The sequence below is a fragment of the Phaethon lepturus genome, unplaced genomic scaffold, assembly GCF_000687285.1.
Source record: "Phaethon lepturus isolate BGI_N335 unplaced genomic scaffold, ASM68728v1 scaffold24095, whole genome shotgun sequence".
Lineage (NCBI taxonomy): Eukaryota > Metazoa > Chordata > Aves > Phaethontiformes > Phaethontidae > Phaethon > Phaethon lepturus.
This window is the reverse complement of record NW_010540185.1, coordinates 2,873-24,710: the sequence shown is the minus strand read 5'-3', so window position 1 is coordinate 24,710 and position 21,838 is coordinate 2,873. Positions and strand designations below refer to the sequence as shown.

Genomic DNA, 21,838 nt, shown 5'->3' with positions numbered 1-21,838 from the left:
CATCAATTAAATAACAGTAATCTAGCATGCTCTGCATGGAACTACTGATTACCCAATATGTCATACCTTGCTCTACACTGCAGAATTACCTAAAGAAGTTTACCTGATTATTCCAATTCGAAAAGTCAAGATGTTTAAGAAAATATATGAAAGTCAACAACATTTAAGGTCTTACCAATAAAAATTATAGAAGGCTGAAGTTCTCTGGCTACTGCAAATAGAGCACGCACCAGTTTCTCCCCTTCACCCACCTAAAACAACAATAAACTGGTTTTGGAGGGCATTTAGAAAGCGTTTATTATAAGAGAGCTAACAAAAAAGACCTACAGAAAAATCTTGCTGACAACTAACACAGTCCATTCATACGCGCTCAGATTATCACTAGTTCAGCATTACATACAGCAGCACTGTTTCCACCTTAAGAGAAATACTACAACTTCACTTACAATCACAACTGAGATGTCAAGAGACTTTGGCACCTAAATTATCAGAGTGAAAAAGAGCTGGGACCTACTTCATTTACTTTCTAAAGGAGAAGAGAAAACCCACAACCACTCATCTACATGACAGCCAGGGTCATCCTGAACTGCAAAAGCCTTTGACATTGGGTTATCACAAGCACAAACCAAAATTTTCACTTCACAAGTCATTTTTCTAAAACTTTATGTTCACTGTAGGCTAACAGTTCACAAAGGACTCATCAGAAGTCTCTGGTCTTCTTAAGCCCCAATTACGGCCTGTGTGTTTTCAGATTAATATAATTTACAGCTGTTACTTACGTATTTGGAAGTTAGGCTCGCTGCACTTATATTAAAGAAAGTGGCATTTGATTCTGCAGCAACTGCTTTGGCCTAGGAAAGGGGAAAAAAAACAAAACAACATACTTTTAAAAACATCATACTGAAGATACCTCTCTGCTTCTGTAGCTAGCACTCATGGCCTGATTGATGATTTTGAAAACTCCTATTCTTTCAAAGGGAACACCTTTTAGATGCTACTGAAAACTTCTGTACAGGCCACTTAAAAATAGGAATGGATAAGCAGTCGAACTACTAGAGAAGTTTCCAAACTCCTTTAGACTTCTCTACGCACATCATCTCCATACCCAACTACAATTTGTTTACTGAAAAATACAAGTCTCCAGCTCTTTTCAATGCATCCTGAGTAGACATCTGACACAGTTTTAACTAATTTTGGGTGGTAATTTAGGGCAGCAGTTGGATCAAATCACATTTTTAAAAAAATAACCCTGCATAGCCAGGGAATCATGTCTTGAATAAGGTCAAACTGTTAAGGAAGAGGATACTCTGTATGAGCATTCTCTTTCCTCTGAAAACAGTTTTTTTGTAGATACATTAAAAAAACCCCAAACATACCAGCTTCACTATCAGCAAAGGGAGCATGTAAATGCAGCCCCGCCATGTGATGCGGGATGATGTGCCTGGCCTGGCTGATGCACAGGCATTTCCCAACAGTTCCTGAACCCAGCACATAAGGCTGAGAAAACAAGCAGCAACCAGACAGTTCCACACTACTTATGCTCCTTGCATAGCAGTGCAGAAGGCAGACAACCCTCTTTCTTGCTACTGTGCTCCTTCCTCATCTCCAAAATGCACTTCTAGTATATTTATTAACCACTGCTGTACACAATTAACCATGTTACTATTACTCTCTCTGAAAACGAAATCTGGACTTGCTAGTTTAAATTGTAAAATATTACTTGTGACATTGAAGAAAATTAAAGAGAGAACACTTTAGCAATTCTCTCTCCCATAAAATCCAGAGTTAAGAACAATTTTGCATTTCTGTACCAAATTGACACTGTCACACATATCCCGGAAGAATACACAGTTTATCACTACAACACCTGAACCAAAAGCCACCCCTCACAGTTACATTTTAAGCTGACCAACTCATGCATGAAGTATTTTCCTCACCAACATTGTCTTCCCATTTCCTGGTGGGCCGAACAGCAATAAACCACGTGCAGGAGCTCTAAGTCCTGTAAATAGCTGAGAAGTACATCATCATAAGTTACCTTCAAAGGCTTAAAAGAAAATACTGATTTACGTTTGTAAGAAAAGGTTTTAAGATTGAGGAATGGCTCACTGGCTAGCACTGTTAGCAACAGTAGCAGTGCTACAACAGTACAGGTTTTTAGAGAACTACACTCTGTTACTAATGTGAACTAATGCAGGTTACTTTTTCCCACACAGCAGTTAAATTACATCATGATCATTCTGAGCATAGAGACACTGAAAGGAGTACAAAGGGCAGTAACATATTCCACAAGACAGACCAGCCTAATGAGTTCAAAGCACCAATTGCATTTAAAAAGGGGGGAATACAGGTGTGTTAGTAGGAGAGTTAAAGCAATGTTCCTACTAACTCCATATGAAGAACCTCTTCATCTTTCTCTTTTTTTATTAAATGAAACTTGAGAAGACAAGCTCTGACCGAAACTATTTAAAATATTACTTAACAACCACATACTTTCCCTAAATGCTACTGATAATAATCTCCTCCCTCTCACTTGGCACTGGATTCATCTTTCCTACACTGTAAAATTGCACCCACCACATGTAGCATCACAGCAAGCAGATCTACCAATTCTCATAGAGTACGAATGTCTTAGTCATTCCTGTAGCCTGTTTTCCCCAGCGCTTTGTCTTTACCACGTTCCTCAAGAGTTTGAGTTCCCTTCTTGGCCTCACACCCACCTCTCCATTCCAGCTTCCAGTAACTCCAACAATCAACCAAAAGGAATAGTAGGGAGTCTCATATATACAGACCATGCCTAAACACCACTGTCGGCAGGCATTCCTTTCCACAACACCTGTGATAACAAGTGGTTCCATTACCAGCGTAGTGATTCTAAGATGACCGATCAACATGCATTTTCTCTATTATTTCATCATTCACAGCATTTTGTTTCTGCTTGACTTTGCTCGATTACTCACAATAGTTGTCCAGCATGATCCTATTCACTAATACATACCACCTACATTATAAATGTATTGCAGTGTTTTAATCTGGATAACTACACTTCCTCAACTGTTTCTGCTTTCCATGCTGCACACCACCATGTGCATCTCCTGCTTGACTCCTTTTGTTTGGAATCATTCTGTGGGAGTCCCCTCATTTTAAAGATAGTCCATCCAGACCAAATCTACATCTCTCCGTCACCTTGATCATCACCTACACACTTCAGCTGCAACTACCATTTATCACTAAAACACACTAAGCTTTTAAAGTTTTTATTAACAGACTAATCATACTAAATGTGATATGAACTAATTGCTACTGTTTCATCAGCATTTTACTGATGAAATGGTTGCAGCCATGTCTCTAGTCAGTGTTTTCTGTTTATTCACCTCAACTCTTGCTCTCCTACAAAAATACCATTAATTGGCTTGTTTAAATACGAATTTGAGTTCAAAACTTCATTAACATTAAAACTGAAGTAGTATTTAATTGACTAAATACTCTCCTATAGTTGCCACACCTACCATGTTCACTTACAAGGAATAAAACCAACTTCTTTTCTTCCAAGGAACGTTTAAAAATTCGCAGCATTCTCTGTCCTTGTTATATCTCTGCCTACACCAAGGTCAAGCCCATTGCTAGCTACAGTAATACAAAGACAACCTTATTGAAAACACCAACTGTTAGGAAAAAAGTCGTAACTATGCCAAGCCTCACATCTCAAAGTCCCTCCCACCCAGCTCATTGTATTAGCATTATTGAACAACAAACTTAACATACTAAAGCACTCTAATAACAGACATGATATAATGACATTTTCCCTCTGCATAAGAATACCAGAGCATGCATATTTGATGCCAAAGCTTTGTTTTCCGCAAGGCTAGTATTCCTATGATGCTATGCCAGGTTTAGGGTTTCTCGCCCATGACACTTCAAAACCAGAAACTGCATTAAAAGGAAAGAGCAACTCCCGTCACCTGTCAATATGACAAGAGAGGCCCACAAGCAAACAACAAAGAACAAACAGCAATTTTGCTTGAATAATCAGCACTGCAGTAAATCATTGCATGCAAATTCTGCAAGAGTGCATCAACTTTTTGCAAATCCAACTTTAGAACATGACCAATTTAATGTTTTTAAGTGGCTCAAAAATTTCCAGTATATAGACAAGACCTGAATCTATGCAATCACAGTAGTTGAGGTACAACCTATGATAAAATAAATTAAAAGCCTAAATAACCATTTTCCACTCAGCCAAGTAAAGAGGAAATCTGCTCTCAAATGTTACACACCTCAGTGTATTTGCTTCTTCACTACTACACTTCTTTGCATCCTCTCCTGCCACAAATAGACTATTAGAATGTCTAACCACCATCCACATAGAGAATATGACCACAATACCAATTTAATATTTTTCAAAACAGATAGTGTCATGATTTAATTTAGCTATACAAATCTCATCTGCTTCACTCTTCCAATTGTGGGCTTTGTCCTTTACATGTCCATGCAAGATTGGACACACAGCTGTAACTATCTGGATCTGTCAGCCTCACAGATTTTCAGGATTTTCTTTGGTTTGGGGTTTTTTTGGGTTTTTTTAGAGGGTTGTGGTTTTGGTTTTTGTGTGTGTGTGTGTGTGTGTTTTGTTTTGGTTTTTTTTTTAAGCTATTGCCTCAGTCACTTTCTCTAACATTGACTAACCAGAAGATGAGGAATTTCACGGTAGTATTTTAACACATAAATCTTCATTCTCCTTTTCCAAGACTGCTATCACCACACAGCTATCGATAGCAATTACAACCAGCAAAGACAGGATTCAAGAATCACCGCTTCATGTGTGAAGCACAATACATTTCTTTGTTTCTGTGACAAGAGTGACAACAAAACCCAGTTGCTTACCTCAGGTCTAAGAGAAGGAAGGATAACAATTTCTTGCAAAGCTTGTTTAGCCAGTTCCTGCCCTGCGATATCATCAAATTTGACAGCTGGCCCACTAACAAAGAAACGGAATACTAATTAGTCTAACAATGAGATACTCTTTTTCAGCTGCAGCTGACTAATTTATGCATTTGACTATTTACACAGAAACCTTTTGAGGAAATCTACAACTTATATTGCTAAACATCTAAAAAGATAAGCATTTCTGATTTGAATTTTCATTCTTTTGCCAAAGCAACAAAAACAAAAAACCACTCCCAAAAAACCACCCCCAAAAACCCACAACAAACAAAAATACTAATTTTTTTTTACTGTGATTCCAACTGGACCAAGACTGTACTGAACAAAAAACTTGTTTTCTGCACCGGAAAGCCTACTTTTCTCCAGACTTACCTATCAACAATTTCATTCAGGATAAGATTAGCAAGATTACTGTCCACATTTCTAAATATCTTCAAGTCTTTCTTTTTTCGAGGAGCAGTGGTAGGAGTAGAAGGCTTATTTGTTCTGCTATTTTTAGGAACAGCCTGGGGCGGGGGCAGAGAACAAACAAAAAAACCCAACTTGATACTTTTAAAGTATACGGTTAACAAAATCACTTTTACATTTCAGATGCTCCAGTAAAACCTAATGTGTTAAGACACATCAGATATTCTGATGCTGTATTTTGCTACAAATCATACTATCATATTCAGCCACAGGTAGCACAGCTTAGGCTCCAGTGGAGAGGGTTTTTTTGGTTTGTTTTGGCAATTTTTTTTTTAAAGATAATCTATTATATTTAACTATGGTATTTTCCCCCAGCATACTCTAGAAACAGAGCATCACAAATTGTTTCAGATTTTCAATACCTATAAGCAAGAATTTCTACTGCTGTCATACTTTGCTAACAGACCACTTAGAAGTCTTCATATTATAGCAGAAATAACGCTTAACCACATTTATGTTCTGTCCATTCTGCTCTTTATTCTACTTTACTGTGGAAGTAGCTGGGGGGAGATAAGGATGGAAAGGAAAGACGTGGGTCAAAAGAAATGTAGCATTTTTGTCTCTTTTGTATTTCAGTCACAATTGAACCATAATTTGCTTTTCAGTGTGATTGCAATACAACCTGTGCATGCATGCTTTGGAAGAGAAAAAATGTGTTGGGGGAAAAATCTGTAGTTTTGGAGTAAGATGTTTTTTTCCCCCGCTCCATCTTTTATGTACCGAGAGTAACATTTATTTTTCTCCTATATAAGCTTCCCTCAGTTTCCCATGCAATTTTCAAAACAAGTATTATCATTTATTACTGCAATCACAAATTCCATTTGCCCATGCAGCCACTCGATGCATCCCAATTTCTAAAACCCACTCTGTAGCCCAGCTCAAGAGGCTTGGCCAAAAAATTTAGGGGTTTAGGGTTTTTGTTCCCTCCTCCTCCCCACACCCCCGCCCTCCACCCCCAAAAGAACCACCTTTCTGATACAATACTACAATAAAAGCAGGAGATCCAAATTTGTTCTGAAATTTAAATTGTCTTGCCAAGTGTATACTGCTGTATTTATCCTTACTATACCTTATGAGTTGAAGCTGCAGGATTAGGTGCTGGTCTAGACACAGAAGTTGATATCCCACTGTAGCTAGGTGTTCTGTGGTGACCTGAAAGGCCTGTGGATCCAGTTTTTGCAACAGTTTTTGAACGAGGGAGGGAATTACTTGTGTGTGTTAAGGGATCCTTCTTTTTTGGAACCGCTCCACTTTCTATAAAGAAAACCAATCCCATGAGAACATTTTCAGCAGTCATACTTTCACCATCAATTCTAACTTGAAGAGGGTATTTTTGACACATATAATACGGTATTATAGAAGAATAATACAAGTTTTTAAAGAGGTTTAGTACTTTTAAGAGGATATTAACTCTCCTGAAGTTAAGTTTTGAATTTTAGCAGGTCTCAAAACCAACACTAGTTAGCCATCTTAGAAAAGCTGGAGACGGCTAAGTGCTATAACAAGGGAATAACACCACCTATTCCTTAAGGCAGAAGACAACAGAACACCAGCCAGAAGACTTTCCTTCCCAAGAACTCCTAAAAATAATCATTACAATAATCCCCAAATGTCAAGCCATTAGCATCAGAGCATTCATTCCTTAAGTAATATTAGCAGGCTAGTTACTTTGGATGCTAGCTAACACTATCTAGCACCTTCCACACAGAAGCTTCACCAAGGCACTTCAATTTGAGAAAATTAAAACAGTTATACCTGCAAGCAACTACCAGGAGCTTTTTCTTACAGCTTTGTTTCACTTCAGGAATCTCAAGGTGTATGTAAATTCTGAATGGGCAGCTCAAACAGCTTACCTTCCTATATTTAAAATTAAGTCTTAAAATATTACATTATATTATACCACAGAATTCAAACACCACCACATGTTCTGTTCACACTTACTCTAATTCACCTCCATGATTGAGCAGGAAGGTCTCAAATAGGTGACAGACAAAACTGAACATACTGGCCACAGGTGATTAAACTACAAAAGGCCGTTTTGGTGCAGCATAAGTGAAATAGCACTTGATTTCTACATTCTCCATATGGGATACATGATAAAATAAGGTTCCTTGGCACAGAAAAGGCAAGTGTAAAACATTAAAACAGAGACTAAGAGGTAAGAACGTGCTACAATGAGCACGCAGGTTGGTGAGGCTGGTTAATGATTAGAGCACAACATCAGATCAAGGTTTTTTTGTGGTGGGAACACAGTACTGGAAGCTGTCTAGTACAATACTGTTGTCTGCAGTGGAAACTGCCTTATTTTATATCCTTTTAAAAGGATTAAGGAGCCTTTTGATAAGAGAAATATGGCGTCAGATGTAAGAAAGCTCAAAATGGATTTCAGCTACAAGTTTCTTCACTAAGATTTTAGAAATCTGCAACTCAGTTTGGCTTGTTAGTCTTAAGCGATGGGCCCAAGAACTCTCATTTTTAAGGAAGTTAATAACTATATGAAGAATTTTTAATTTATAATATTGCAGTTCAGTGAAAAATACTTTAAGTAGAGAGGCTCATAATTTTGAATGTTATGTTTAAAAAATTCAAATAAGAATACTTCAGTGAAACAGTATAATGGAAGGATCAATTAATTACTGCCACGTTCTCAGCCTCTTTAAACATAAAAGTCTTGCATACTACCAAGAGCAAATCTTACATAGCCTGCAGTTATCCATGTGTTGAACTACTTGGCTAACAAGCTTGTAAAGCCTTTCTTCAGTGACAAATCTATCCCTTTTAAGAGTTACTGAGACTCTGCAGGGGTCATCATAAACAATGTAGATGTATTAATATACAAAAAACAAAGGAACTTGGAGAATCTAATTAACTACATTTACCTTTAAGATATTTCTGGTAGGGAAAAAAAACACACAACAAAAAAACTAAAACACCAAAAAACAAACCCAAAACAAAACTGGCTACTGACTAAATCACACACAGATCCAGAACTGGTTAAATTTACTTAGTCATTCCTGCACAGGAATTTCCCAGTCAAAAACTCTTCAAAATTAGGCATACTTAGTAACTTTCAAGTTCAAAAAGCAGTATATGAATCTATTAAAAAACCTAGTTACTCAACACTTTGGTCCAATTTAATGAAAAAGTGACACTCCTGTTGATTTTTTGCTTTTCCTTCAGCCTCATTTGCACGCTGTCAAAGTAAAACATGGGAAGGCTTCAAAAAGATAAAGTAGGTTTTTTCCATCTTCTTCACCCTAACATGTTGCTCAATTATCACCCTTTCCCAGAACTACCCCCATCTGTTGGGAACCACACACACACTGCAATTTTGAGTATCATAAAATTGCACAAGTAAGGACTATTTCAGGAAGCTGGAAATATATGGGCAGGGAAGGGAAAAGAGAAAGGTTTAAATAGAAATTACAATTTACTCTCGCTGTACCTCCAGGAATCAAGACCACTAAGTTGGCATATGTTCTGTGGTCAGTCCTAATGGGTAGCACAGAAAGAAGCATTAATCAACTACTCTTGAACACAGTTGTTCAGTGTCAACTCCAGAGGGAAACCTTGTTTTATATACAAATTTTCCCCACAGCAGCAAATAAAAATCATAGAATCATAGAATCTTTGGGTTGGAAGACACCTTTTAAGGCCATCTAGTCCAACCCCCCTGCAATGAGCAGGGACATCTTCAACTAGATCAGGTTGTTCAGAGCTCCATCCAACCTGGCCTTGAATGTGATCAAACTTTTCAGAATTACAGTTTATCTAAAGTTTATCTATTTCTAAAGGGTGAAGTGTTTAAGAGCACATGTATGTCTCCTGTCAGACTGACAGCCCTTATTATTACGTTATGTAAAATATGTATTTTGCTGTAACAAAAGCAAAACTCCCAAAGCATATTTCTTATCCATTTGTATTTGTCATCTGCTGAAAGATGGAAAATATGCTGCAAGTAAACTTAAAACCTTCGTAACATCTCCAGCAGCCTTTTGCCAAATGTTTCATCGTTCTGTAAAAAACTGTAAGGAAGTGCCTAAAACATATTCTAATCACAAAGACAGACCATAGTATTTTTTCAAGTGTATTTGAAACACTGAATAATTCAATTGTCTGCTTCATCTATAGTTATAGGATAGTAAAAGGGGCTTAGTCACTTTGAGTTTACTCTCTAATTCTTGACAATAGAACAATTTACGTCAAAGCTCCAAGCTAACGCCACTAGATCATAGAGAAGTAATAACTATCTGGTCCTGAAAGCATCCCTGCAATTTTAATCTGTGATCCAAATATGTACACAACAAAAAAATATGAATAAGCAAGGAGCAAAATTTTGCCTGAGGTTTTCTATTGGTTAAATTGTGATAAGTTGCAGACACAGGTGCCCAATTTCAGACTCCCTTACAGAAAAAAAATGTTGATGCATTTACTATATGTAACTGTTTTTAAGGGTAAAGAGAAGTAAGGATATGTTTGAACAACTTTAAGAGAAGCTTCATGATACTACACACCTGGAAACAGAAATAATCTGGGAAACATGCAGCGCTAGCTTATTTAATAAAGGTAACAGCATGCTTTGTACTTCTAAAAAGCAAACCCATTATATTTTCTTTTGTGCATCTGAAACAGATTAAAGCACATCTTAATAAACACGTTTCTGCTCTTTTATAATGTTTTGCAGGCCATCACCTCAACAGGTGTGGGAAGAAAGATTGCCAGTGAAGACTGAGGCAAAGAAGTCATTGAGTACCTCAGCCTTCTCCTCATCTGTTGTTACCAGTTTGCCAGTCTTGCTCAAAGGGGTACACTGTCTTTGACCTTGCTTTTCTGGCTAACATACCTATAGAAGCCCTTCTTATTATTCTTTGCCTCTCTTGCCAAGTTCAGCTCCAGCCTCATTAAAAAAAAAAACAAACAAAAAAGCATAAAAAAGTTTAAATTAAAATTAGCAGCAGCAGTTCCAGTATTGCAGAACAGTTTCCATCCTTTAGTTATGAAAGCTCAAAAATTATCAGGGAATAATATGCCTCAAATTCTTCACATATGCCTACTGGTAAATGATATAAAGTGACTAAGAGAAGTTATAACATGTGGTCTGTGGACCCCAAGTTGAAAAAAAAAAAATGTCACCAGTCTAGAATTGTCTGTCACTATGTATGTAGTTTCATTAAAAAAAAAAAAAAAAAAAAAAATTTTTAAAATGCTTAGCTTATACATTTTCTGCAAATATTGCATAGCAAAATACATGCAGCAATTGCAAGACTAATAGTTACTCAGGATCAGCATTCACAATAGCCCCCAAAATAGTAATTCCTTCAAAGATTATATTCAAATTTTTCAAAGAGGTACATTCGAGTAATAAAAACTGCCTAGCAGAAAACTTCAGCAACAAGGACATGCTCCATGTTTCAAATGGTAGCAAAGCTACACAGATCACGGACACAGTTGCTCTCCTTTCTGAACTGACAGAGCCATGTCAGTCAAAGATCTACTGTTGCCAAATTACGGTGTTAAAAACAATTTTATTGCTACTTGTTCTTCTACTTGGGAAATTCCTTAAAAAACTTCAGTATTAAGAGTAGAATTTTTGCAACTTCAGAAACATTGCAAAAATATGGCTACTGTTAAAGACACACCAGCAAATCTTTCCAAATGAAAACTGAAAAAAAAATACTAGATACTTGCACAATGCTAATGTTGTGGTAAGAAAGAGAAATTTAACGCTTTCTCTGATCACATGCCGAGATTTAGGCATTAAATGTAAAATGGTACACTGAAATTACTGTAATACTATCAGTATTGTATGTTCAGTAAATAAATTCATACAACTTATAAACACTGCCTTTGGCAAGACTGACATAATCTCCTTCCCAAGCTAGTTTAAAAACAAGAACCCACAATGCAAAGGAAAACATGCATGTCTGAGGGGGAAAAAAAAAAAAAAAGATACAGCTAAGTTGTTTTACATCTAGTTTAACACTATGAGAACAAGACTGATAGATATGAAACAATAAATATGTATTTCAAAATGAAGTTTAGGGTCAAGGCTACTTGTTATTACTCTATATATTAGACTATAATATTACTTATTATAATAACAAGTAATAACAATTAATTTTTGTTACTGCATAGCCTTCTGCAACTGAAGGGCAGGTGATACTGCTGTAATGAGGTCTTATAAAACTTCATTATAAATCTATCACATAATTTTTCACGAAAAATCTCTAGCTATTCAGGTAATTTAGGAAACCATGAATGAGGAAGACAGGGATAAGTAGTCATTTGTGCTAGAATCAAGTAAATTGGTCTAAAAGACTGACACGTAATATCTTGAAAGAAGGAAGAATCTCGAAACAGTCACATTTTGGAAATATAAAAATGTGCAGTATAGTGGTGAGAACAGAATATCAGACAGAATTAAGAAGCAAAAACATTTTTAAGACTTTGGCCTTTAAAGGCAAATGAAAGCAAGCAAAGCACTTTTTGACCAAAGAACGGGCAAAAAGGCACTTTCTTGATGTTAACACTATGAATGACCATATTTCACGCTTCATAAAGTTCTGGACTTTTTAAAAGCCCAGCCTGATTAGGCAACAGCACAGACAATATTTTATGTAGATAGAAAAATGAAGCTTATGCCAGAGCCCTGTGGCTCAGTACTTCTACAGTACCTCTACTTTCTCAGTAACAGCAGTCCTCTTATCTCAAGTAGCCTGCAAGCTGATTTTGTAGAGTTTTCTATGAATTTGTCATCTACTTTGTGTTTTTAAGTGATTGTAGCTGTCCGTCTGAAAATACTCTCTTTATTACAATATGTATAAAGGAAGTACTTTTAAGAAAAAAAGTGTGCCACTAACACGTTCTTATACTCCGAACAAAGAGACAGAGAGAGCATGAGAGAGAGTGAGCATGCGAGCGTAGGCACCCAGCCAACTAAGAAATTAAGACATCAGTTAATAGGCTGACTTTCCTGGTACTATCAGGGACCCCACAGCTGCAGAAGAATTTCAGTACTTTGGGTAAGCCTTTAACTTCCACAAGTTATTAATCTAAAGTTTACCTTTGGCAATGTAAATGCAAATGGAAATGGAACAAGCCTCGTGAAGTCTTGTTCCAAGTAATCAGTAGATGCCTGGTACCTAACTTTTTTACAACCCACTTTTTAGTCCTCCTGTCTCTTCTCAGATCCCCCTGAGCCTGGTAAATGAAAGTTCCTCCATTAGCCCACACTCCTTTTTCAGAAAGTCAGAAGACACTTCCTCAGAAAAAAGGATCCCCAGAAGACCATGGCCCCTTGCAGTTTTGCTACCCTTTCCTCCACAGTTTTGCAGAAGTGCTTCAGTCATCCATCCATAAGTCACTAGGAATAAGACTCCAAAAGGGTAAATTGACTAATACCAATTTCCACAAGTTTACCAACAGTGACCACCTCCTACTACAAGAATTTCTGTAAATAAAACCACCTGCCACAGAACTGGCAAAATGTTTCTTCATTTCCAGTAGATGCTAATGGATATTCCATGATTTGTTACTAATAGATTTAAGTGACTAAAATAACAGTTTTAAGAGTGAAAGTTCAGTCTAACCTTCTCCTGCAGCATCCAATTGCGAGATACATTGAGAAAAAGGTACAAAAACATATAAAGGAAAGGGTTTAAAGAAAAAGCTGTTCACATCAAATCAGGTGAAGCATGGTATCAGTTTTTGTATGTGTATGTATATGTATGTATTTGTTCACTCAATCTCTAGCCAACCAGGTAAAAAGACATTTAAGGTAAAGTGTTCTCAATCTCAATCTACATAGGAATTTATACAGAAGATCCATTTTAACTACATCCTTCTGACAAATGCAGTTAAAAATACCACACAAACAGTAATCTAAAGGTGCCTAACATGACACAGTTCCACTATTTTAACTTCTCATACATTAGAAAGAATAAAACCAAACAGTAAGATGGCTCCAGAACTAGAAATGGAGCTAAAAAAAGGCATGTGGTTTACAATAAATTTCAAGTTTAGTTACATTAAAAACTGAAGATTGCTCTTGACTCAGTAGACAAGCTTTATGAATTCCATTACTTGCTAACTCTCTTATTTTATTTAACCTCATTATAGCCTACTGTACAAATTATCAGTTGAGATCACAGTTGTGACAATAGCTCACTGCTGGCTTAAACCATTCCCTGAAGACAATTCACAAACCTCACAATAACTTTACTCCTTGTGTACGGACAAGCAAGTTTACCTCCTCTATTTTAGTATCCCTGGTACAATCTTCTGGAAAAAGGTGAAAACCACCTTCTTTGACAGAAAGCAAGAGCTATTTTGCCCCCGACCTTGCTTTAATCGTGTGTCACTTCCTCAGAATAAAAACCCCCTGAAATTTAAAGCAGCTTAATGGAAATGCACATTCACTCTCACAGTATCATAAAGGAAGAACTACTTATGTAGGCACAACATATAACCTACATATCCTACATTGACTTTGACATTTTCTAAAACAGGTTTAATTTAATTCCTTTAAGAATATAACATGAGAAATATTTTCTAAAATGTTGTGTTAGTAAATAGTTTTGGATTCTAGGACAGTCATTGTAAGAGAGAACTGAATACAACAAAATAAAACATGTTGTCAAAGTGATAGAGAAGATGGAATATATTTTATAAAAAGCCTTTAAAAACAGAAATATAAAACATTATTTTAAAAAATTGGTGGGGCCAGAACATAGTATTGCATATTTTTCCCTGTAATACACCAGAAACTGAGAGACATCCCCTCAATAGGCGCTGGTAAAACCAAACCCACCTGACTGGAGATGTCCATTGCGGCATGCCAGGTTAGTACTGTCATTATAGACCTCCATTTGCGGCTTGGAAATTTGCAAAACTGCCTGCAGCTTCTCTACATAGTAGACAGAGGGGAAGGGAGGAAAAAGGACAAAATAAACAAACAAAAAATAAAAATGAACCAAGAAAATTTATGTATGTTGAACACACAAATGTCAAGTTTGGCTTTGTTATACTTGATACAGGGTTAAAGACAGAAGTATTTCTATCTATTCTACACGTTCAGCAAATTCGTAAGAAAATTCTGTCAGTATGAGCATGACTGAAAGCAGCTTTAAAATTAGCCATTTACGGCTGAGTTAATTCCAATAATCTTTCCAGCCTAGTGATTGTAGTTACCTCCCAAAAGCAATGGTCAGGATTAATTCAGCTTCATTTCCTAAACATTTGTGTTGATAACCTGTCACTGAAAGTCCTCCCCAAGGTGTTAACTTTTAACCAACTGCAAGGAGTCATCACTTTCCTGTATATTACATGTTTCACTTAAGTAGCAACAGCCAGTCAACATTTTACAGAAACCTCAACCATTAAAGCAAAATATCATATATACATTATGATGATATCTTTCAAGATGTCTATTTAGAAATATAATTGCCTTGAAATTAAGACAATAAAATTGTCATGCAAGCTGTGTTCTTTAAGAAGATTAACTTTAAAAGCATATGAATACAAGATTTATAAGGTTAAAGATTAAGGAGAAAGAAGTTAACCCTAAGAAGTCATGATAAAATAGCCGAAGCGGGCAAATGACACAAAACAAGAATTAAGTCTCATGACTACGTGTTCTCTGCAGCTCACCTACTGCTCCTGCTTTTCCCACTGCAGTTAAAAACCTCTAGGCCTTACTTTTGGGGCCCTTTACATCCTCTCCCACCTTTATTTCACACATACACACACACCCTTTTTCGTAAAAACAAAACTGTTAGTATGGATGCAAGGCACACATTGTCACACACCCTCTTCCACCCTGTTTTCTTCTTCCTCTCTCCCAAGAAGTAACAGTACCAAGAAGCTGCACGAAAACAGATAGCCAAGTAGAGGAGAGATGTCCTCTGGCAACATGAAAGTACGTACTGCAAAAGAAGCCGAATTCTACAGAAAATGTGCACAGACAAGATCATAAATTCCCTGACTGGAAGAAGAATTGTCATTCAGAGCTTGCAGATCATACAACCAACAAGCACAAACATTTCCTTGCTTCCACCTCTTTGTCTATTACAGGTCTTTTTCTTTTTTTCTTTTTTTCCAGGTTTTTCTGCTTCATTCCTTTCTTCTTCTGCCTGCTCCTGATCACTTAGCCCTTAGCTTCCCTGAAAAGTATCTTTAGACCCAATAGTTTAAGTGATGGTTTAATAATAATATCCATACTGAACAAGATGCAGTTTAGAGTGAAAACTTAGTAGCCACAGGCAAATGTGAAAAGTTAAAGTTCAAGATTAGTATGTGCACCCAGGGTTTACTTTGAAATTGAAAGCATCGAAGAATGGGTACAGCAAAACAAAAAAATGTTAGTCACACAAGAACAGCCTACAAACAACCACAAGCTTTGTCAACTTGCAAGAAGTTACCCTAAGAAACCTCCCTCTAAAAAAGTCTAAAAGTCCTTTTAGTATGACTGGCCGCACACACAGTACACTATTTTAGTGGGCGCTGCACTACCGACAAAGACAGCAGAATAGTCTACTCCTTGCCCAGTGCATGCAATCTGAATAGAAGTACATAGGGAAGATAAGGAAACAAAATTAGTACTAATAGACTTGGTAAGATATTAGGTATTAAGTTTTGGAGAACATTTCTGAACTTTACAAAAAACCTTTCTAGCAAGTGACCACAATAAAATCAATTGGCTTGGGCAGGAATTCAGGAAATGCTCTTTGCTTCAACGCTACAGTTTGAGACTGGGGTTTTACCACGATTATCAATGGCTTAGCAAGTTCTGCATATTCAGGAACTCCAAAACTGCAACAAAAAAAATGTAATCCAACCGTTGTCCAGTTTCAATTCACATACTGTCTTCCCATGACATACTAACATGTAATTTTAGTATTGCATGTAAAATTACATAAAGCACATATATCACTTTTCTTGAGAGACAGTACAGCTCTAGAGCCCTCTGGAATAACGAAAATAAACTGAGCTATTAAATACTATTCCAGGGAATTAACAGAACACCCTATCACTTTCCATTTAAATGCTTTCTCCCTATGTCTCCAGACATTGAAAAACATTTACAGAGTCTCATTCATTATTTCTCCTTGATGATACAGCGTTGACATAAACCTATCAAATAAACACCACTGCAGCCATTGTCTTATTTAGGCAACACTAGACCTTGAGTGCAGGGTAACTGACTTCTAGTAGAAAACCCAAACCATTACCCTGTAACACAAGCCTGAAGCAAAAACACCATCACCCCAAGACAGTGGAATAATCCCAAAAGGTGCCCACTGAAGACCATATCTATACAGAGGCTGAATTATTACCAAAGAGGATACTGATGAAAGATATTTGAACTGTGCACCGTGTGCATCTTTTAACCAAAATACTGAAGCTACACATAGTACACAGAAAGGCACTTGTGCTGCTAGAAATCTGTCCCCCTACAGAAAGTCTCTCTGAAATGGGAGAACACAGAGTAGTACAACACATGTATAGCATTAGAACTGAACAGTGTTGTACTGGGCATTGTGGTTATCTATCTTTAGGTAGAGCAAACTGCTGTACCTAAAGATAGATAAAACTCTATCGATTATAGAAAACAAATACCCTTCTGTGATTCAAAATATATAAAATATAATGATTCTAACATGGGTGATCAGTCATCCAGGAGAGATCAGGCCTATGAAGACCATCAGAGCAAGATTTATCCACTCATCTAAGTAGCTGTACACCTAGCACACCCTAAACCATGCCAAAAACAGGGGCCACCATCAATTCAAACGGTAGAACTTGGAAGTCCCCTGACTGCTAGCGCAACTCAATATTGTCACTGGATTGCCAAAGTGATCGAGTCACCTTGAGGTGCTCTGAAACATACCTGGAGTAACTTCAGCTTTCAGGCTGTGTCATAGTACAGCTTTAAACAGAAGATGATACAGTAATTTAGACTCAAGCTGAAAACAAGGCTCAAAATAGTAAAGCCATCATCCAAGGTAAGTAGCTACATCCTCTTGGTCTAACATTAAAAGGCATCAGTGGTGAGATGACACACAGTGACAACACATGGGCATGGTCAGATATCACACCTCCATCAGTGGCGTCATGGAACTTAAACTTACACTGATGATCCAACACACTTCAAAAAATCCAAGCATTGAGCATTTTTAAGAGACAGTTATAATCCAGGTGATTTAACTTTCACTTTCTGTGTATTACCAATGTAACTTGCTTGATTGGATGGCATTTCAGTTAGGCAGCCAACAATCACATCCCTGTCTAGCAAGGAGGATGAACCATTTGATATTATTGTCTACTTTAAGTCTGTTTTACCATGCCAGCTAATGTAGTAAAGGACTTGCCTATTCTCCCTTAAGAAACAGAGAAATTCCACAGGGCCAGAGGAAAACACTTACTCTTTGCTCTTAAGAGTTAGATTCACAGAAAAATCACTTTATTGAACCTTAAGGGCTCCAAGAGCCTCAGGTTTAGTTGAACTATAAAAGCATCTCTACACCACTTAAGAACTTCCAAAATCTGTTACCATAAGTAATAAGCTTAAAAGCTACATTGAGAATTGCACATGCAATTCAACTCAAGATTACCTTAAATTTCCACAAAATCCATGTAAAATAACATATAAAGTAACAAAAACAGATGCTGTCAATACTTGAAAGTTGTTTAGATGGTATAACAAATATTACTCAGATACAAATGATCAAGCTTGCACGGATTTAAATCCATTGGAATATCTTTCCAAACAACATCTTTTTCCTTCCTAAAGAGCAATGACTTCACTTGCTCCTTTGTATCCAAATTTTGCTCTCAGGTCCATTGTTTGAGGCAGATCCTTAGTGTAAACTGAACAAGAACCTGAACAGAACAAAGTATTAAACTTCTGATAATTTAGTAGTAAAAATTTGTCGTATTTGACATCAACTTCTGCAATAAACACTATTCTGTCTTTTTACCTTTCAATCTGCCCTCTGAATGAAGAATACAAATACCATATGATCACACATTCTGATAGTAAACATGAGTGTACCAGCTTGACGTCAACTTTTCGGGTTTTTTGCAATGGTTACCCTTTTTATCTTTTCAATCAGAGTACTGCAGGTAAGCCACTTATCAATATCACAAAGGCTACTACAATAGTAGTACAAGCAAGTACTAAGCAAGTAGTACACAAGCAAGGATGAAGCACTACCCACAAAATACAGACATTGCTACTTCAAGGTTCAAAGAACAGCAATTTTTTTTTAAAGAAATCCTACTTGCAATTAGGATGCCAGCAACAAGCCATACCTTATCAAAGACTGTTAGCATGTAATCACTTTCACTCTTTTTTCCCCTCGTTTATATTACCTCTAGAAGTCAGTCTTTAACCCTAATGAGTAGGAAATGCCTTTTTTGCATATACTGAGGCTCTACTGACAAATACCTGTAATGAAGCATAAAAGCCAGAAGCTTTCTTTCACCCCACGTTGCCTTCACTTTTTTCAAAAAGAACTAAGGACACCAGGAACTCAAGGGAAACAAAAGGGATTCACTTTCTTGTGGTTGTCACAACTTCCCTGTCAATAACCAGTCAGTACCACAGAATCACAAAGTGTAAGAGGAGAAAAGAACATGAGTTCTTCTGTCTGCTCTATATGCTCCTAGGAGAGGGAGCTAGCAAGAGCTCAAAACAACACAGTGCAAGATTAAAGCTGCAGATACACAAGTTAAACTCAAGTACATTTGTTGGTTCTCCATTAGAGAGCAAAAAAAAAAAAAAAAAAAAAAAATCATTATTTTCATTTTATTGCCTGAACAGAAAGCATTTCCAAAGTTCTCACTTTGGAGGATACACTGCACAAAGCTGTGGGTTTGTTGCTTGACGGGGGTGGGGGGGATCTTTGTTTTTCATGCACAGTAAGATGCCATTTCCAGTCCTGCCTGGTTTACTCTGTTCATTAAGAGCTTATATACAACACTTAATTTTGATAAAGCTAAAACTATACAACACTATGCTTCTGAAAAGAAGTGATCTTACCTGCTAGTCTTAAAATAGAACACTACTAGGCAAAAATGACAAGAATTAGGATTTCACAACCTTATGGTCTACATAATGCTACAGAATTATTATTACAGTACATACCAGTAATCAAGAAAATTGTTATAGAAGTGACAGCAGCATTAACAGAACATGAAATAGCTACACTTAGAAAAAGGCACCCATGATCAGCAATACATCCTAAGATTTACTACAGTTCTAACACAGAAATCCTAAACTAACTCCAACAAGAATTAGTCAAGACTTCCTCAGTTTACAAGCGCACTACTATAAAGACTTCTCAGTTACTTTTACACCTATTTCTTAAGGCATAGGGAAGTGGGTCCTGAGATTCCAATTTCAAAAATCTATCAATAGCATTGAAAAATTATTACTTACTCTCAACTGAAAAACAAACTTGGGAGACCCTACACAGATAATGACTCCTTCACTTTAAAAATCAAAGTAGTATTTTAGAATGCATTACATGAAGTTTGCAAAGTTTGTCATTATTTGCACAAGTCATGAATTGTAACTGGTACCTAAAAGCTGCAAGCGATCCTTGGCCATTGCCAAATTTGTCATCATTTTAGATTGCAGACGTCGAGCCCGTTCACACTGATCACCTTACAAAGAAAAATCAATGTTAAAAACACAGTTTGGCAAATTAACTTTTTAAAGTCCTAAAATACTGACACCCAGCCTTCCCTCCTTTTCCTCCCACCCCCTATCTACCCTCTGCACTAAGGAACACTGTTGCAAAATTAATGAAAAAATCCTAAAGCTTTCTATTTAATCAAAAATTTAAAGTTAGTTGACACTATCTGCTTTACAATATTTCTCACAGAGCGGTGGAACCCAAGCATGGCTTTGCATATTCTCTAACATCTCATGCTGACCTAATATATGTGCTTTGTCACTGCATTTTTCTAAACAGAAGTCAAATAAAAAATATTTTTAAAAAGCTTAAAAAGTGACTGAGAGGCAAGTACAATTTGAAATAATTCACTCTGGCAAAATTAACAGATTTAAATTTAGTTGACTGTGTCCCTTTACATTTCAAAACACACAGAATTACAGACATTAGTATCACCACTTCCTAAAAAATAATGTCTGTAAGTTTTTGGGGTTTTTTTTTTGGGGGGGGGGGTTGTTTTTTGTTTTTTTGGTTTTTTTTAACTGTGCAATTTAGACAGGCTGTATCAAATGCCACTGGTATTGCTGTTATAAGTAACACATCACCATATACTGTTCACAAACATTTCTAAAGATAGCTGAGGAACAAAACAGCAGTCTGCAAAAGCAGTTAGAAGTTTGGGTTTTTCTGGGGGTTTGAGTTGTTATTATATTATTTTGAGGACAGAAATTCTTAGCAAGTCCTTCACTAGACCTATTTCTCTATGGTACACACCTGCTTCTACACTACAGCTTAAAATGTTTCCATATGGCAGTGTTCACTATTTTGGCATAAGCTGTTCAAAAATACCAAATCGGGGTGTTTCTTTTTTAGTTCTACTGAAGGGAATATAAAATTCCATGTAACTGAGAACATGAACTGTCATCTTTGGCAAATCAAATCAGAACTCAGTGTTTTGGCATTCCCATTATATAAGAAATCAAGTGTTTTACTTTAGAATTTTCATGAACTTACATTACGATTTTGGATAGTCTGAAAATATTTCGAGCAAATGTGCATGTGTTATAGACCAGAACATCAGGTAGAACAGAGAAATGGACCAGTGTTCACCTACAGCTAAAACAGGAATAAGAAACACTCTTCTGAATTAATTCATACAGCAGACCAGTCCTAGCACCTACCATATTTAGCAATATTGATTCCTCACTTTGAAGAAACCATAAACCAAAACCTTTTCCACAAAACTCAAAACTGGCTTACCTTGACCAATTACTAAGACAGCTATTCCTTTTTCCAGTTCTTCAATTCCTTTCTTATACCATTCAACAGCTTGTTCCTTTTGTCCTGCTTAAAAAGGAAGTGAACCCATTATTTTCGGTAATGAATTAAAAGCTTAGGAATGGTTCCATATAACGCTGCATAAAACAAGTAAAAGGAAGGAAGAGATATTGGAACAAAATCCTATGATTTAAAGAAACACTTAAAGGGACACTGTCAACTTTATATCTACTTAGTTTCAAATAAGCTCATCTATTAAAAACAGGTACTACACCAGCCTCAAATCACTTTTGCCTGTTTTAGGACTATTTCTCCATCCGCCTTATAGAGAGCACTCCCCTTAATAAAAAAAAAGCTAACCTACACATATCTACAACAGAAATGGTGAAATTAACAGTTTTTCCTCTGGAACATCAAATTGAGACATGCCTCAATCTTCCAGTGATAGCCAATACCAAAGTAACACTAGA

General features: G+C 36.7%; 1 protein-coding gene across 1 annotated transcript in view; it reads right to left on the bottom strand.

The window, feature by feature from the left end:
- SPAST (spastin) overlaps window positions 1–21,434 on the bottom strand; it is a gene marked incomplete at its 5' end in the record, with an annotated part of 33,584 nt that extends 12,150 nt beyond the window's left edge. Inside the window, 9 exons of the mRNA XM_010287373.1 lie at window positions 176–251; window positions 780–851; window positions 1,938–2,012; window positions 4,885–4,978; window positions 5,317–5,450; window positions 6,482–6,666; window positions 14,222–14,317; window positions 19,996–20,079; window positions 21,351–21,434. Coding sequence (XP_010285675.1) covers window positions 176–251; window positions 780–851; window positions 1,938–2,012; window positions 4,885–4,978; window positions 5,317–5,450; window positions 6,482–6,666; window positions 14,222–14,317; window positions 19,996–20,079; window positions 21,351–21,434 — 900 coding nt within the window. The remainder of the gene's footprint in view (window positions 1–175; window positions 252–779; window positions 852–1,937; window positions 2,013–4,884; window positions 4,979–5,316; window positions 5,451–6,481; window positions 6,667–14,221; window positions 14,318–19,995; window positions 20,080–21,350) is intronic.
- Between the last annotated feature and the right edge of the window lie 404 nt (window positions 21,435–21,838).